This window comes from Rhineura floridana, chromosome 8 (genome assembly GCF_030035675.1).
Source record: "Rhineura floridana isolate rRhiFlo1 chromosome 8, rRhiFlo1.hap2, whole genome shotgun sequence".
NCBI classification, from domain to species: Eukaryota; Metazoa; Chordata; class Lepidosauria; order Squamata; family Rhineuridae; genus Rhineura; species Rhineura floridana.
In genome coordinates, this window is record NC_084487.1 from 32,624,264 (window position 1) to 32,643,358 (window position 19,095).

A 19,095-nucleotide genomic window follows, 5' to 3' on the forward strand; every position below is an offset into this window, starting at 1 on the left:
GGCAAGGGCTCGCGCACACCTTTTCAAAGAAGTTTCCTTTGTGCGCGCGCTTACGTGCGCGTTTTTGACGTGTGGGGAGTTCTATTCCTTCTTGTCTTCGGTGATGTTCGGTGTTCCATTCCGGCCCTCTTCTCCCCTCCCTCCGGCCTTCTTCTTTATGGCGCATGCTCCGCAATGTACCTTACGTGACAGTCCCTCTCAGCGCTGCGCGCCCTTGCCGTTTGTCCGCTCTTAAGGAAGGAGGGGGGAGGAGGAGGAGAAAGAGGAAGGAGCGGCGGCGGCGGCTGCACGCCCACTGTGGGAGCTTAGTGCGCGCTCCTCGCGCTCGCCCAATATGGGGACCTAGCACGCGCGCTGTTGTTATTGGTGCTGCCTACCGACTGGCTGGCTGCTGGCTGGCTGGGCTGGCGGCGGCGGCTGTTGGTTGGGGCTCTGGCTGGGGGGGAGGGGGTTCGCAAGAGAGGAGCACAGGGTGGCTTAGCCAGCCAGCCAGTCAAGAGAGTGAGTGAGTTCTTTAAAGATGGCCGGGGCGGCGGCGGCAGCTACGGTAACAACCGCGACCCCCTTGTATTGCGTGTGCCGGGAGCCTTACGATGTGAGCCGCTTCATGATCGAGTGCGACATATGCAAGGACTGGTTCCATGGCAGGTAAAAACACGCACACGCACACAAAGGGCCGGGCTTGGCAGTCTCTCCTCCTTCAAGGAAAACAACAACAAAACATTGACCCCCCCCTTCAGAGAGGGAAGACCCTCGCGCGACGCTGAGGGAGAAAACAACAAACAGAAGGACAATGAGGGAGAGGCGGTGTATGTGCGGCGGTGCGCGTCTCAGAAAGAGAGATTTAAGGGGCTTTCAGTGAACCAGGAAGCGGTGTTTGGGAGTCATCGCTCCTCTGTTCTTCTCTCCCCCCCCCGCACTTCAAATAGTGTTATATAAGGACTCCGTAGCGGAGGTTTGAGAGAGAGCCCCTTGGGGTTCCTTTGGAGGACTTTGGTGGGACAGGAGGTACCCGAAAACTTGAGTTTTTATTGATTTATACTGTTTAAAACACATTGGGGGGATTGATGAGTCTTTGTGTTTGTGTGTGTGCGTGTAGTGATGGGAGGGAGGGTTTCCCTCATGTCTCGCCGTCCGGTCCGCTTCCCATGTGTGGGGCTTTCTGCACGTCCGGGCTCGTAAGTGTCCCGAGCTGCGTGTGTTTCGGACTGTTTCTGACGTTGTTCCCGGCGCGCGCGAGTGAGAGTCGGGTGTTGTGTGGGAGTTCTTTTTTCTTTTTTTAAACTGTGAGCTTTGAGGCTAATTTAAAAAAGGCCACACAGCGCAGCGGCAGTAGCCGCAGTCGCAGCCGCTCTTGGCTGAGAGGGAGGGGGTATCTATGGGCATTTAAACAAAGGAGCAAGTTTCGGGGCTGCCTTGGTGGTGGCGGCGCAAGTGGCTCTTTTCTCTCGGTTGCTCTTTGATCTTCTTCCGCCTACCTGGCCGGAGCTGGAAGCTGGATGGTGGTTGAAGTTCGGAGAAAGAGGCAGCTATCTGAGAGTATTTGTCCAAGCTTACCCGCTGCTGCCGTGGCTGTAAGGGGAAGTGTGCTTTGATTGACAACAGGACATTTAAATACCCCCCATTTAACAAAAACAGAGTCACGATGGAGCTGGCGAGACAACCTCATCTCCCTCTACTGGCTTTCGACGGGAAGCTAATTTTAAAGGGCCAGAGCTCATGTTTCAGACGTATACACTTTTTTTTTTGTAAAGAGAGAGATAACAGAGGGTCTGTAACTGTCTCTAGAGTCAAACCACACACGGCAGTTATTGCAAATGCATTGTTCACATTAGAAACTAGGCTGTCCAGCCATCTCCAAAATACACCTGCCTGCCACTGCAGGTGCACATGTGGTTCTGTATTTGTCTCTGAATAGATTCCGTATGTTCTGTGATAGTGGGGCTATTATAGATTAAGTGCTGTACAGAAGGACCTGATAGGATTGTGGTTCATTGGTGCCAATAGGTGCAAATGTAGGCCCCAGTGTTTTAATTCTGAAAGCTGCGAAACTAGAAAAGAAATTAACTTCTATGGTTGTTAAACTTCTGAATGAATTGTGAATAAAACATCTTTTTCCTGAATTATATAAAAATTTCTAAGCCTAGAGCATCTAAATGGTTATGTAGTTAAAGCGATCATTACATTAATATTCTCTGCAAGTCTTATTAAAATATTGATAAGCACTTCTAAAAGTTAATTGAACTTAAAGTGGAAAAAAAGGCAGGGGAAGGGATTGGGCAGTAGCAAACTGCTGAAGTATGCTCAGAGATTTGGATTTGATAGGGTGAATGTAAGGGTGTATTATGTGGTGGCATTCTATTCATTTATATATGTGCAACCAACAGTAAACTAAAAGGTGTTCGTAAGAAAATGCTTGTTTGTGGAAAGGAGAGCCAACCAAGATCCAGTCTAGTTTAACATTTAGTTAGGTAAGTCCCATTGGTCTTGGTGACTTACTTCTCAATAGGTATGCATAGGATTATGCTGTCAAAGAAGTATGCTTCTGCACATAACTTGGTTCTTGAAAGCAGAATACTTGGCAACTGAACTGTAAACAGATTTGCTATTGCTCCCTTCATACAGTGGCCACACTTATGCCACAAGGAAGATCATGGACAAGGCAATACAACTTTGCTAAAGTTAGACTGCTATAGATACATTAGTGTTGGCTGTTTGATCCCTTTTCTGATAGTTTGCTTATAGCTTATTGAATTGTTACTTTTGAAGTGCAATCCTTTATGTTTTACTAAGGAAACAAGTTCAGTTGTGTTCAGTGGGATTTAATTACTACTAAGAGTGTTTAGCATTGCAGTCTATGCACACTCTATTTCTGACTTCAGGTTCTCCTGATTTAGCTAAACAAATCAGAAGTAATTAGTTGAATTACATGTTCAGTGGATATTTTGTCACACTTTTTCTAGTTTGAAAAGAGCTTCTGGAGTTGTTCACATTTTGATTTGGATTTCATTACTCTTTTGTCATGCAGAAATCTGGACTCTTCAACTTGTTTGCTCATGTTGTTGGATCAGAGATTAAATTTTTAAAGCCTTGCTTCTAATATAGATATTACAATATTCTGGACTTTGTTTTTCATCTTTTGCACTAGTTGTTCACTTGCTTGCATCCTTTGTTTTCTATCTTTTATAACCTGTTACATCCATTAGAGATTAGAAAATATCACAGAATGTTTAACTTTTTTTAGGATCTTCTGGTGAGCAGAATTTTAAATGCTTCTTGAAAATTCGTATGTGCTGAATTCACTAGAATACCACTTTGTATTTATAGAATTTAGATACCTTTTGGCACTTTAAAAGGATTTCTTCTAAAGTTTGAGGCATGACTTCCAGTTGTAATAGCCATACCTTTCTGACATCTGTTTGGATAAACTGTTCGAATTGCTAAACAAAAGTTAAGTGGTTTGGCCTATAGTTGCTTGACTTTTTTCAAAGAGTTAACTGCAGTCATTTTTACTTGTACAGTTCCTAAATCTGGAGGTGTTTTTAAACTTTAACATTTTGATTACCTCTTTGAACACCATGGTGTCAGATTAGATTAGGAATTGCACCATTTTATACATTGGGTTAAAATACTTCTGTATCTGGGATCCCCATATATTACCTTTTTGCAAGCCAAAGGGAGAGTTAGACCTGTTTTAAAAGTGATAGTAGTATATAAGAGTAACTTAAATATGCAGCACTGTATACACCTGGTGTCTCATTTAAACCAAATTATAGTACTTTCTTACATGTGCAGTGGTAGTATGGCAAGAATCTGTGGCTCAGGTAGATACCATAGTGCCATGCTAATGCTACATCTATTGTGCTTGAAAGATGTTTTAAATGAGATAATTGGTGTGTGGAATGTTGCTTGGATAGACTTTTTGTACATGCTGGTGTTATATTTTAAAGTGTACATTTGGCTTGCTAAAAGACACAGTGCTTAAAACTTAAAATGAATTTGGCTGTATATTATTAGACTACTGTAATATTTGCATGCAGGTAAGCTGTGTTCTCATTGAAAAATATAGTTTTCATGTACAGTTTATTTCTTTAATAAACTTCTTAGGCAAGAAATGTGTATATTAATGTACCATAGTCTTTGTTCGTATATCAAGTAAGCTTGCTTTTAAAACAATCTTACCAGAATATAATGCTAACAGACAAGAGCCTCTTAGAAAATAGGCTTAAGCTGTAATTCTGTTCATATAATACATATCACTGAGTTCACTGGGACCTATGTCCAACTAAATATATTTAGAATTGAGGTGTAGAATACAGTGAGCAACATAGGTTCACACACTTCATGGCCCAATATTATTTAAATCCAAGTCAGTGCTTAAAATAGTTGGCTTACTTGCTTACTGTTCTGTTTGTGAGGATTGTACTGAACAATCTGTTCTTCAAAGTTGGCTCCCTTAGATCTTGATCAATATTCAGAACTACTCATGGAAAGTTTGTATTTGTAAGATACTAACGTATACATGATTGCTCTAATTTATTAAGAAAATTTCTAAACCACTTAATCAAAAAATTTCTGAATGGTATACAAATAAAATTATAAGATATGGTTAAAATCCAGAAACATCTTCCCGCTTCTTTCTAAACACTTGTATGTTACTGGAATAATGTTGCTGTGGTGTTCCAGTATAGCGGGGGTGGGGAATCTTTTCTAGTAATTGGGCCAGTTCCTTGTCTCCCCACACCTGGCAGACCTGATGTTATAGTGATGGTTGGGACTTCAGAGAGCAGTGTGGGACTGTTTGCAAAAGGGCTTTCAAACAGCCCTGTGCTACACTTTGAAGCAGCATTCAGCAGGATTCAGGTCTCAGCTGATCAGCAGAGACTTCAGTTCTGTCCTTGAATGGATCTTAGTAGGATTTAACCGCCTGCTCATCAGTTGATAAAGTGGGGACAGGTATTAATTTCTGCTGCTTTGGTTGTGCATGCCTGTTCCCAGCAAAGAACTGGCACATGCAGCCCCCACCAGCCATCAGCTGATATCACCCACTGGTATGAATGACCAGACAATTGCCAAGTGGGTGTGGTTTTGGAAAAATGGCCCTGCAGACCAAATTGGACCCTCTGGAAGGCCAAGATTGCCCTGTAGGCCGGAGATAATCCACCCCTGTATTATAGATATTGGTATGACCCATTCTAAATACTTAGTGCTGATGTAGCAGGTATACTGTAACTTGCAGAAGCCAAATACTATAGCATTAGACTTGGGTATACTTGTGTAAATTTATTCTGTGTTTATAAATGTTGTAAACCGCTTTGAATTTTTACAAGTGAATAGCAGTATATAAGTACTTTTATAAATTAATGTAAACCGCTTTGTTAGGTCCACCTTGAAAAGTAGTATATAAATACCTTAAATACAGTGCCTTGCAAAAGTATTCAGACCCCTGACCAATGGTCTCATAATACCGAATTACAAATGGTACATTGTAATTTTGTTCTGTATGATATTTTGTTTTGAATCACTGAAACTCAAAATCAATTTTTGCAAGGTGACATTGATTTTATATTGGGAAATATTTGTAAGAAACATAAAAAGCTGAAACGCGTTTCTTGCATAAGTGTTCAACCCCAGTGCTATGAAAGCTCCCAGTTTACAGAGATGAAAAAACTGCCCTATCAAGGACACAGTTACCTTACCATTGGCCTCCACCTGTGAACCATTAAAGTTGCTGTCACATTATCAGGATATAACCCCCACTGTTAAAGGATCATTGGTCAGGCTGTGGATCTGAAGGAAAATGAAGACCAAAGAGCATACTACAGAAGTGAGAGATAATATAATACAAATGCATAGATTAGGAAAAGGGTATAAAATAATACAAAACTGTTCAGATATCCCAGTGAGCACAGTGGGATCAATAATCAGGAAGTGGAAGCTGCATCATATCACCCAGGCACTGCCAAGAAAAGGCTGTCCGTCAAAACTCAGCACTCAAACAAGGGGACTTGTGAGAGAAGCCACAGAGAGGCCAACAATCTCTTTGAAGGAGCTACAGAACTCAGTGGCTTGGAGTGGTAATGGTGCAGTAGTCAACCATATCAAGAGCTGTGCATAACACTGGCTTGTATGGGAGGGTGGCAAGAAAGCAGCCATTACTCAAAAAGGACCATCTGAAAGCATGTCTGCAGTTTGCCAGAAAGCATGAGAGTGCCCCAGCTGCAATGTGGGAAAAGGTTTTGTGGTCAGATGAGAGCAAGAGAGAGCTTTTTGGCCCAATGTCAAAGCGCTATGTGTAGTACAAACCCAACACTGCCCATGCCTCAAGACATACCATCCCTACAGTGAAGTATGGTGGTGGCAGCATCATGCTGTGGGGATGCTTCTCATCAGCAGACACTGGGCATCTTGTCAAAATTTAAGGAAGAATGGTTGGAGCAAAATGCAGGGAAATACTACAAGAGAACCCGCTTAGTCCACTAAAAAACCGAGGCTTGGGAGGAAATTCACTTTTCAGCGGGACAGTGATCCAAAGCACAAGGCCAAAGCAACACGGGAGTGGCTCAAGAACAAAAAGGTGAATGTCCTACAGTGGCCCAGTCAAAGTCCTGATCTCAATCCCATTGTGAATCTGTGGCGCTCTTTGAAAATTGTAGTCCACAAGCGATGTCCAATCAACCTGAACAACCTGGAGTGAATTTGCCAAGAATGTGTGCAAAGCTGGTACATAAAGCTGTTATTGCAGCGAAAGGTGGCTCTACCAAATATTAATGTGTGGGGGTTGAATACTTATGCAAGCATCGTTTCAGTTTTGTATGTTTCTTACAAAGATTTCCCAACGTAAAACCAACGTCACCTTAATTGATTTTGAGTTTCAGTGTTTCAAAATAAAATATACAGAACGAACGTACAGTGTACCATTTTGTAATTCAGTAATATGAGAGCATTGGTCGGGTCTGAATACTTTTGCAAGGCACTGTACATAAATGTCACCATAGGACAGATACCAGTTCTTTTTTTCCTCTGATGGTCTAGTCACTGTCTTGTTGATACTATGACAGCTTCAGTTTTTTCCTTCAACTAATTAGGAAATAACTTTTTCTATCTGTCAGATCACTGATAAAATCATGTAGCAATTACTGGTTTTGCACTGGCAAGGTGTTTCATTTTTTTCTTTACTATGGTGAAGTTGGTTATCCTCTATTATGCTGTCTGAGAGGCAGCCTGGTAAAAATGGCAGGCAGTCACTTGTTTTGAGAAAAGGCTCAGGCTTACTCTATGCTGCCAGACATGTGTGCAGAGTAGTGGCTGTGAGGCTAATTAATGCAGTCTCGCTGAATGCATGCAGTTTTGCATGTCACCCCTTAAGGAACAAATGACTGTGTGGTAGCACAGTGTGTATGCATTTACATTTGCACACACGCACAACCAGCTGCTGTTCCATGTATATCAGCACACATGCATGTACTATAAGAATACATTTATTTATTTATTATTTGATTTATATCCCACCCTTCCTCCCAGCAGGAGCCCAGGGTGGCAAACAGAAGTGCTAAAAACACTTTAAAACATCCTAAAAACAGACCTTAAATACATTAAAACAAAACAACTTTAAAAACATTTTTTAAAAAGCTTCAAAAACATATTTAAAAAAGGGTTAAAACATTATTAAAAAAATATTAACAAGCAATTCTAACACAGACGCAGACTGGGATAGGTCTCAATTTAAAAGGCTTGTTATTTATTTATTATTATTTTATTCAATTTCTATACCGCCCACAGCCAACGACTCTCTGGGCGGTGTACAACATAAATATAAAAATACAGTAATATAATAAAATCACATAGTAAATACAAACATACCACAAAAATTCCCCAGAGCTAAAAACATATTACACAAGTTAAATTTAGAATACCAGAATGTGCTAAATATGCTAAAATATGTTAAAATGCCTGGGAAAAGAGGAAGGTTTTAACCTGGCGCCGAAAGGATAAGGATAACAAAGTTGGCGCCAGGCGCACCTCGTCGAGCAGACTATTCCATAGTTCAGGGGCTCTTGATATGGTTGACTAGTGCACCAGTACCACTCCAAGCCACTGAATTCTGTAGCTCCTTCAAAGAGATTGTTGGCCTCTCTGTGGCTTCACTCACAAGTCCCCTTGTTTGAGTGCTGAGTTTTGACGGACAGCCTTTTCTTGGCAGTGCCTGGGTGATATGATGCAGCTTCCACTTCCTGATTATTGATCCCACTGTGCTCACTGGGATATCTGAACAGTTTTGTACAGCTGAGTGGGGTTTTTTTCCTCCTGGGTTCATATCTTCTAATCGTGCAACAGGCCCACAGCATAAGACTGTGGCTAATCCTAGTACTCAGAATACAGACACAGTTTTTATCTACTTGTCTGGCAGGCACAGGTAACAAGGCATTCCGTTCTGGTGAATGAGTGGCCTACCAGAGAAGAAAGGGATCTTCCCAACCTTCTTCCACCAATCAACTTGGTTTTTGTACTGGCCTTTAAGGGAGGGAAGACAATTCCTCCTTCGCTAGCCTGCATGGTAAAACCTTTTTTTTTTTTACCAGCCAAGGCTAGTAGCCTGTGGTTTCATGCTACCACAGAGAACCATTCCCTTGTAGCAAACATGGAAATGCAGGCTACTAGTGTCTTAGCTACTAGTGTATTGTTGAGATCACCCAGACTGTTGGTGCTGGGGGATGTCAACATCCACGCCGAGGCCGCCTTATCTGGGGCGGCTCAGGACTTCATGGCTTCCATGACGACCATGGGGCTGTCCCAATATGCTACTGGCCCAACACATGTGGCAGGGCATACTCTAGACCTGATTTTCGCAACTGGACATGGAGATGGTGATCTGAATTTAGGGAGTCTTACATCAGCCCCTTTGTCATGGACAGATCACCGCTTGTTGAGGTTTAGACTTACAGCGGCTTTTCCCCTCTGCAAGGGTGGAGGACCCATTAAGATGGTCCGCCCCCGGAGACTAATGAATCCGGATGGTTTTCAAAAGGCTCTGGGGAGTTTTCCGGCTGATAGGACTGGTGCTCCTGTTGAAACCCTGGTCGAACTGTGGAATGCTGAAATGACCCGGGCAGTTGACATGATCGCTCCTGTGCGCACTCTCCTGTGTAGAGCTCATACAGCTCCATGGTATACTTCGGAGCTGAGAGCAATGAAACAGAATAGGAGACGGCTTGAGTGCAGATGGAGACGAACTCCTGATGGATGCAATTATGCACTGGTATGTGCCTATACCAAGATGTATTTAGGGGCAGTACGGGCAGCAAAAAAACAATATTTTGTTGCCACTATTAAATCTTTTATCTGCCGTCCGGCGGAGCTTTTTAAAGTTGTCAGAGGGCTATTACATTCTGGCCCTGGGGACACGGTAGAACCATCTGAAGCACGCTGTAATGAATTTGCTAGGCACTTCCAGGATAAAATCTCTTGCATCCGTCAGGACTTGGACTCCAATGTTGTAGCAGTTGGATCAAATGAGGTATCCGGAGCACAGCCTGGTCATCATTTTTTGGATGAGTTTCAATTGGTGCAGCTTGAGGACGTTGACAAGGTGCTTGGATGGGTGTGTGCGACCTCTTCGGTTCTGGACCCTTGCCCCTCTTGGCTAATAAAAGCTAGCAGGGATGGAACAGCCGGCTGGGCCAGGGAAGTGATTAATGCCTCACTGTGTGAGAGAGAGGTCCCAGGCTGCCTGAAGGCGGCGGTAATGAGACCACTTTTGAAGAAATCTTCCCTGGACCCAGAAAATCTTAATAATTATAGGCCGGTAGCGAATGTCCCATTCCTGGGCAAGGTTCTAGAAAGAGTGGTTGCGGACCAGCTCCAGACACTCTTGGATGAGACCGATTATCTGGATCCATTTCAATCGGGTTTCAGGCCCGGTTTTGGCACGGAGACGGCCTTGGTCGCCCTGTATGATGACTTATGCCGGGAGAAAGACAGGGGGAATGTAACTCTGTTGATTCTCCTTGATCTCTCAGCGGCTTTTGATACCATCGACCATGGTATTTTTCTGGGAAGACTTGCGGATTTGGGAGTTGGAGGTACTGCTTGGCGGTGGTTCTGCTCCTATTTGGCGGGTCGTCTCCAGAAGGTAGTGCTTGGGAAGCATTGCTCGGCACCCTGGGCTCTCCAATATGGAGTTCCGCAGGGGTCAGTTCTGTCCCCCATGCTCTTTAACATCTACATGAAGCCGCTGGGTGCTGTCATCAGGAGTTTTGGAGTGCGTTGTCACCAGTATGCTGATGACACGCAGCTCTACTTCTCCTTTTCATTTTCATCAGGTGAGGCTGTCAAGGTGCTGAACCGATGCCTGGCTGCGATAATGGACTGGATGAGAGCGAACAAATTGAAGCTCAATCCAGACAAGACTGAGATGCTGTTAGTAGGTGGTTCCCCTGACTGGATGGTGGATGTACAACCTGTTCTGGATGGGGTTGCACTCTCCCTGAAGGAGCAGGTTCGTAGTCTGGGAGTTCTTTTAGATCCATCTCTGTCACTGGAGGCTCAGGTAGCCTCGGTGGCACGGAGTGCGTTCTACCAGCTTCGGTTGGTGGCCCAGCTACGCCACTATCTGTACAGGGAAAACCTTGCTTCAGTTGTCCATGCTCTGGTAACCTCTAAATTAGACTACTGCAATGCACTCTACGTGGGGCTGCCCTTGAAGACGGTTCGGAAACTGCAGCTCGTGCAAAATGCGGCAGCCAGACTGATAACTGGGACCAGGCGGTCCAAACATATAACACTGATTCTGGCCCGCCTGCACTGGTTGCCTATATGTTTCCGGGCTCGATTCAAGGTGCTGGTTTTAACCTATAAAGCCTTGTACGGCATGGGACCACAATACCTGATGGAACGCCTCTCCCGATATGAACCTACCCGCACACTGCGCTCAACATCGAAGGCCCTCCTCCGGGTGCCTACTCAGAAAGAAGCCCGGAAGGTGACAACAAGAAAAAGGGCCTTCTCAGTGGTGGCCCCCGAACTATGGAATATTCTTCCTGATGAGATACGCCTGGCGCCAACATTATTATCCTTTCGGCGTCAGATAAAAACCTTCCTCTTCTCCCAGGCATTTTCATCATTTTAGTAGTATTTAATATGCATTTTAGTGTGTGTTTAATTATGTTTTAATTCTTGATATTTTTAACTTATTTTTAAACTGCTTAATATGAGGTTTTAATTGTATGTCAGATGTTTTTTACCTGTTGTAAACCGCCCAGAGAGCTTCGGCTATGGGGCGGTATATAAATTGAATTAATAATAATAAATAATATTAGCAGACTAGTAAAATAAAAGGGCTAGTAATTCTTGTGGGCTTATTTACAAGGCTGTTGTAATAAAATCAAGTCATTTTGAGACACTTTTGTGTAAAAAGTAACACATCAGTGTAATAAAAATAAAAAGCAGTTCCGTAGCAAAGTGGTGGGTCTGTTGAAAATTAAACCTCTTCAGCTGTGCAGCTGCATCTTTTGCATATTACTCTGAAATAAGTTGCACAAAGGAGTTTTACCTCCAGGTAAGTGTGCATAGAATTGCACCTTTGATATTGGTTTTCACTAGTGTTGATACTTTAAGCCAGTTTTGCAAAGATAGAGGTGGTCTTGGAATGACAGCTTCTTTTATAATCACATATGCTGGCACTGAATTCATGTTGATTGTTGCCTTGTTAATGGATACATCCATCCAAGTACAGGAAGTACTGTAAAAATGTCAAGAGAAGGTAACAAATATTTTAAATTTTTAATAAACACTGAATCTTTGTGGCATTTTAAAACCATTATTACTAATGTTCTGTAAATACATAAGGCATAATCCAGAGAAAAGTGTACCAATGAAGCTTCAATTTAAATGGGGAAGTCCACTAGACCATGTCATACATACTGTTTTAAAAAATTACTTGGAAATAAATTAGTCTTGTGGATGAGACTTTGGATCGTAGATCTGTACTCCCACTGCATTTCACATTTGCCTTTTAATAATAGTTCCCTGTCTTGCCAAGAGGAAAGAAAAAATACTTGCCCTGGATAATTTAGGAAATGTGAAGTGTCTGTTAGATAATTACAAGCACTGGAGTTGGACTGATAGGTAAAATTACGTCTGTTATTGAAACTTACTATATTTGAATGGTGTTCCTGTTATAGCAAAGCAAGTTTATTTAAAATTATAAGACTACAATTTGTAGCCTTCACATAGTTTCTGTAGTAATGAATATATTTTAAAAATTCTGCTCATTGAATCTTGTGCTTGAGAAATTCAGTGTTTGTTTCTGACTGAAGAAAAAACTTCAATACAAAACTAGTGTAAAAGAAAAGTGTAAAATCTAATTAATTAAATCCTAAATGTTTAGGATGACAGTATCATCTAAAAGTGCTTTGTAGAAAACATTATACAATAAAACACACAAATCATTGTTATAAATAATTCTATGTGTAGCACTTTGCTTTGTTTAATGTTGTACTTGGAAAATTCATTTAAAAAAGGAACTAGTTCTAATTCATCTTGTCCAAAAATGAATTAATTCCAGTTGAAGCATGTACTTTTACAAAGCAAACTAATTTAGTCCATGTTAAACCAAACTGTGCCAAAGTATAGGGTTGAAAAGTAAATCAGAGACCATACACAAGTAATAAGATGTCTGACAGACAGAATGTCAACAGATGAAGCTTTCCTCATAATTGTATTTCCATTCTAGAAAAGGCTTACCTTGGTTAATTTCTGCCTGCCACACAGCTGTTAAAGGCACGAGGCATCATTTGCTTTGTTCCTCTACTTCTTGCAGCAAGCTGCTGTTTTTGGAAGAGAGTTAGCAGGGAAGACAAAGGAAATATCTCACATCTCTTCCTTCTGATTATTTATTATTATTATTATTATTTATTAGACTTTTATATCGCCCGACTAGCAATAGCTCTCTGGGCGGTGAACACAAGAAATACAATAAAATACACAGTAAGATACAACAAGGACATATAAAAATAAAACAATCTAAAATCAATTACAACAAATTTAAAATTAAGTTAGCTTAAATTAAAATTAAAATGAGAATGCCTCGGAAAAGAGGAAGGTTTTAACTTGGCGCCAAAAGGATAACAATGTCGGCGCCAAGCGCACCTCCTCGGGGAGACTGTTCCAGAGTTCGGGGGCCACCACTGAGAAGGCCCTAGATCTTGTCATCACCCTCCGGGCCTCTCTGTGAGTCGGAACCTGGAGGAGGGCCTTCGTAGTAGAACGTAGTGTACGGGCCGGTTCGTATCGGGAGAGGCGTTCCGACAGGTATCGTGGTCCCACGCCGTATAGGGCTTTATGATTACTTAGTAACAGTGATTAACTAAGACCACAATACAATGTACGCTTACCTAGTGTAAATCACATTGAACCCAATGGAGGTTACTTCTGAACAGACATGTATTGGATTGCAGCTTAAGTGTTCTTAGCACAGTAGTGCCTCCGTAGCTGCCTAATGAGCCTTAGAAAGAAAGCAAGGTAACATTCTGTCTTTCTTTATGGTGGTCAATTGACTTGGCTTTCTTTCTTTCTTAAAAATAAGAGTACTTGAGGAAGTGAATGACCATGAAGATGAACTAGAAATCATTCAAAATTCTATCCCAAAACGTTCTACCCCAAAATGAACTTAAGTTACCTTTAGTACACCTGACAGTTATGGGAACTACTTTCAGGTGTAGTTCAGAGATTCTTTAACTAGTTCAGTGAACTTTTTTGAACCAAACTAGTTAATTCCAAGTACTGGTTTAATATCTGGCTATTTTGTTAAGTGTATGAGAACACGAATCAATTAACCCTAGTGTTCCCTGCAGCAAACACACGCGTCTTGCTTCAGATGTAGCATCAAACCATCAGATGTGGATCATGTATCTCCTGCACTTTCTCCCCTTTTTAAAACTCTTAAAAATGTTTTGCTTTGCTTACAGGGCAACGCAGCAAAGTGCAGGACCGGTGATGCCCTACCCCCTGGCTGTCTTAATTTGTAGAGGGTCTAATACAGTATACTGGACCCAGAAAATCCTGTTGGCACCCATAGCTCTGAGTAAGCCCTGTCAGCAAAAGCTGAATGTCTCCCCACCCTCTGAAAGCCAGCCTAAATAGGCATCTATACATACATAGCAGGCAGTCATAGCCCAGTGCAACTCCCTGGCTCACATTCACTATATGTTTCTGAATAATAGGAGATGTGTATTCCCTTTTTCATGCATTACACAATATCCCCTTTAGGGAACAAATCTAAACACACCTGCTGCAAAATATAATTCCTTAGTGTAGTCTAGAACATTTAGTGCACCTTTTGAAAGTGTGTATTGTTTTCTGGGCAAACTTAGAGCAGCTACATCAATGTATGTCTTCTGGCAGCTAGCCTGTCCAGTCTGATTTTTGAAGTCATTTGTGTTGCAGCGTGCAGATGAGTGTGCTGTTTATAGATTGTCCTACCTGCTTGGGACAATAACCTCTATTGATGTTGCATGATGCAGTTGCATGATGCAGTTACATAACAGTGAATTGTCAGCAGGACTGAATCCTTGCTGGAATGGTATGGCTGTGTGGCACTCTCCAACCCTTCCCTTATATATTCAAATATAGCAAGTTTTTTGTTTGCATGGTCTTGGCGTATGGCAATCATTCTTTTATTGAATTTTTATTCTTGAATTAATATTGAATCATGATGTGGAAGTGCTAGACTCTATTGGAGCATTTGTGGTCTACATAGCCTGGCAGGAATTGTTGTGTAAAATCTGGCAGCATATTGTACAGTTTAGGTAAAATCTTATTTGTGTGTGTATGTGAGAGAGAGAGAGAGGGGGAGAGAGAGAGTTTGTTTGTTTGTTTGATTGATTGATTAGCATGCCTGTTTGGAAATTATTTCCACTGATGAACAATTAACTTGATAACTGGTAAGCAGACCCATATGTATACTGAACTCCTTTAGAAACTTTAAAATGCTGAATGTAAAGCTATAGAAAATCTGAATAAAGCATTGGGTTTTTAAATGGTTTTGAGATTTTTCAGGAAGTGATTGATGAATGGAATGGAAATAAATAAATGAGCCTCTTTTGAAAAATGCTAGCCTACTCTGATTTTTTTCCTTCTAATTTTCTGAATAAATCTTAAGTATAAAGCACTTGCCCTTGTGATGGACTCGGGGCTGTGCTCATGAGATCACTCATCATTAGGCATTTATTTCTAGAATACTGTCTTTTAGCTTCTCCCCAGGTAAGTGTTTGATGGACTGAATGAGAAGTTACCTTGATGTGGTAAATAACAAATTTCAGAATGGTAGCTAAGTGAGTTTGTTGCAGCAAAAACAAGTCTCACAGCTTTTTAAAGACTAAAATAGATTTATTGTGGCATAAGCTTTTATGGATTAGAGCCCTCTTGGTCAGATCCATTATCTGTATAAATGTATTGCTTGCATTTCATGACTATTTTGCCCTGTCCAGCTTTTTTAAATTTTGCGCTATGTATGTGTGAGAACTAAAGGTTCAACACTTCTTGCATCTGACATGGGCTCTAGTTCATGAAACCGTATGCCCTAGTAAATCTGTTACTTTTTAAAGTGCCACAGTACTGTTTTTGTTCTCTTTGATGAACCTGTGTGCACCAAAACTCCAGCCCAGAGAGCCCACATGTTTGTGCACTAGTAGCTGGACTATTACAGTAACATCTAGGCTAGAATTTCCCTTCTGTAAAAAATACTGATGTACAGATTGAAAGCTATGTTGTATCGAAACTTTCTGCATAGTGATTTAATAAACAGCATTGAAATATAATTAAATCTATCACACATCATATACTGCAGGTGGTTCTTGACTTATTCTAAATGCATACATTTCAAGGCATTTAAATCTCTTCAATTTGTCCTGGCTTTTAAACCAATCAAGCTGAGAAAAATATCCCTGTCTGTCTATCTGCATTTTCAGTGAACCTCTCAAACTACTGCTAGCAAACTCTGTTACTTAGTGGGTTTCATATGTTACATGATTGCAGAGGGAACAGGAAATACTACTGCCTCACGCTTCCTGCTCATTGTATTGTTGTAGTGGTCAAAGTAGATATTTTGTTATCTCTACAGCTCGTGCATCTCACTGCCAGGGGACATTAAACAATGATGTGAAACTGGAAATGTGATGCACAAGTCAAGATAAATGGAATCTAATTCATTTGAGTACATGGATATAGGTTATGACTGCTGATATCAAAATATGCCAAAGTAGTGATTCATTTTTTAGAAAATTCAAGGATCTTCAGGTTTCCCTCATATGGGTACCAGTGGCTCTAAATAGATAGCACCTGTTTTCTAGGCCAGGACTGCTTTGAATTAATATTTAATCTCCATTAGTCTGGCATTAAGTAAAGTAGACCTTTAAATTGGTGATTCTTGCAGAAAATGTTGAGTTCATTCTTGCTCAACAGGGTATAATGCTGATGTTGCCACTAAAGCAAAAAGCTTCTACATGAAATCACTTTTACATTATTTTTAGAAGGCATCTAGAGTAAGAAGGTGTTATGAATTTTTAATATATTGTGTTATAAGATCTGTTTTCATCTAAAGCAGTTGGATGACATACTGCAAGTAGGTTGTTGAGATCACTTCATATACTTTATTCTTTTTACATGTTTTATTCAAATAGAAGAGTAGGGAAGAGGAAGGATTTCAATCTATGAACTAAAAACTTCAAAGATTGGGTGTACTTTGGGCCAGGGCTGTGGAGTCGGAGTCGTGGAGTCAGAGTTGGAGTTGGAAGCAATTTTGGGTGGAGTCGGAGTCGGTAGAAATGTACCAACTCCGGCTTCAAAATAAATGTTGATTGACAAATTTTTTGAAATATAAATTCAAAATGTCAAAGAAGCTTCCCATGAAGTCAGCTGTAGTTGAGCATTTCACCATAACTCAAGATGGAAAACATTTTGTGTGTCAGTGTATGACACAGGACCCAGATGAAGACAACTGCTGTGATGCCAAGATCAGCGCATATTCAGGCAGCAATAAAAATGCTCCTATGAGAGCTTCCAATTTAAAAAGACATTTATAACCCTTTCAAGGGCTGTGGAGTTGGAAGCAATTTTGGGTGGAGTCGGAGTCAGACAGTAGAAAAATAGAGGAGTCGGAGTCAGAGGTTTGGCGTACCGACTCCACAGCCCTGTTTCGGGCCTAAGTTTTTCATAAACACTTGATTTATATGCAGAACTGTCAAGTTTATTAATGAGGGTAGGGATGTACATGCATTTCTGCTGAGTCACCTTATTCTCCCCTCCCTCTTCCTCTGTCAGGGTTTAATCCTCCTTTCTCATGGGATCTAAAGCACAGGTAGGGAATTTGTGGCTCTCTAGATTATGGTGAAGTACAACTCTCATCATCTGACCTCTGGTGATGCTGGCTGGTACTGATGGGAGTTGGAGTCAAACAACACACAGTTTCCCCATCCCTGTTCTATTAGGTAATAGAAAAAATAGGGAAGAATCCATAGATGATTGGTTTAGAGATGGAGCTGAAGGTAAAGAGGTGGTATCGTGAAAGGAGCATGCATTGGCACTGCTGTTTTTCTGGTGTTGAGCACCACGGGTCAAATACATGGTAGCAGTCAGCAGCTGGAGTAGTAGTAAGGATGGAACACCCATAATAGTGAATATCCAGGTGAAAGATAGTTCTTATTGGAAAGTAATTTTAGTAATTTCATTAGTATTAAATAGAGGTGCTGTAGCCTGTCAGTACAAAACGTTCTAAGTTAAAAAGAACTTGGACTCTTCCCCCAGAATAATGATTCCTTTATTTTATCTAAAGGCTACTAGAAGAGAATAAACGGGAGGGGAGTAGAGAGAAGTAATAAAATGCCTTGTTAATTTGGTTAAGCTAAGCTTGCCAATTAGCTTATGGAAATATCTTGTAATGTGTGATTAGTCTTCAGTTAGCAGTGGCTATACAGTCTCACTCTGTTAAACAGTAGAAGTCTGAAGCTTATAAAAATTAGTGTTCATCTATTTCCTTCTTTTTAAAATGTGATCTTGCATTGATCACCATTAAAGCCTATTGTTAACATAAAGTGCTCTGTAATAATTTTTTTTTTAAAGACAGCCACTTCTTGCAGTTCTACAGTTTAATGGAAAAAATAGCTTGCTATGGAATAAAATCTATTTAAAACTGATGTTCAGATCTGTGATTAATGGGATGCATTTACTGCATTATTATTGAATGAAACTTTACCATACAATCCTATTATCTAGTCTTTATGATAATTTACCTACCTATCAACTTATTCAAATGCAAAGATACATCACTGAACACTAAAGTCAGGATCATTCAGTCCATGGTATTCCCGATCTCTATGTATGGATGTGAAAGTTGGACAGTGAAAAAAGCGGATAAGAGAAAAATCCACCCATTTGAAATGTGGTGTTGGAGGAGAGCTTTGCGGATACCATGGACCGCGAAAAAGACAAATAATTGGGTGTCAGAACAAATTAAACCAGAACTATCACTAGAAGCTAAAATGATGAAACTTAGGTTATCATACTTTGGACACATCATGAGAAGACATGATTCACTAGAAAAGACAATCATTCTGGGGAAAACAGAAGGGAGTAGAAAAAGAAGGCCAAGCAAGAGATGGATTGATTCCATAAAGGAAGCCACAGACCTGAACTTACAAGATCTGAACAGGGTGGTTCATGACAGATGCTGCTGGAGGTCACTGATTCATAGGGTCGCTATAAGTCGTAATCGACTTGAAGGCACATAACACCAACAACATCAAATTATACCCTGGGTTATTTGGTAATTAAAACATTTCTGAGTAGTCTACAATTCATTGGCTGATTTTACTTAATGAAATTATAGGTGCATATGTTTATAAGCATTTGTCTGAAACTTCATATGTATAATTGAATTCTCAACTGTTCACTCTTGTACTATTCTTGATATTTTGGGGGACAAAATATTAAGATTCTTACTGCAAAGTATAGTCTGATGGATAGTGGGCTTCATTGGATCCAGAATATTAGTGTAGTGTTAAATTTCACTGAAATCAGTGGGGATTATTTCTGAGTAAC

At 40.9% G+C, this 19,095-nt stretch overlaps 1 protein-coding gene across 3 annotated transcripts in view; it reads left to right on the plus strand.

Moving 5' to 3' along the window:
- KDM7A (lysine demethylase 7A) overlaps positions 1-19,095 on the plus strand; it is an 84,688-nt gene continuing 65,593 nt past the window's right edge. Inside the window, exon 1 of one of the 3 annotated variants that reach the window (XM_061638804.1) lies at positions 1-648. In XM_061638804.1, coding sequence (XP_061494788.1) covers positions 521-648 — 128 coding nt within the window. In that variant the 5' untranslated portion in view covers positions 1-520. Of the gene's footprint in view, positions 649-924; positions 1,009-19,095 lie in introns of those variants that run through there. The other 2 variants (XM_061638805.1, XM_061638806.1) reach the window with 2 other exon arrangements.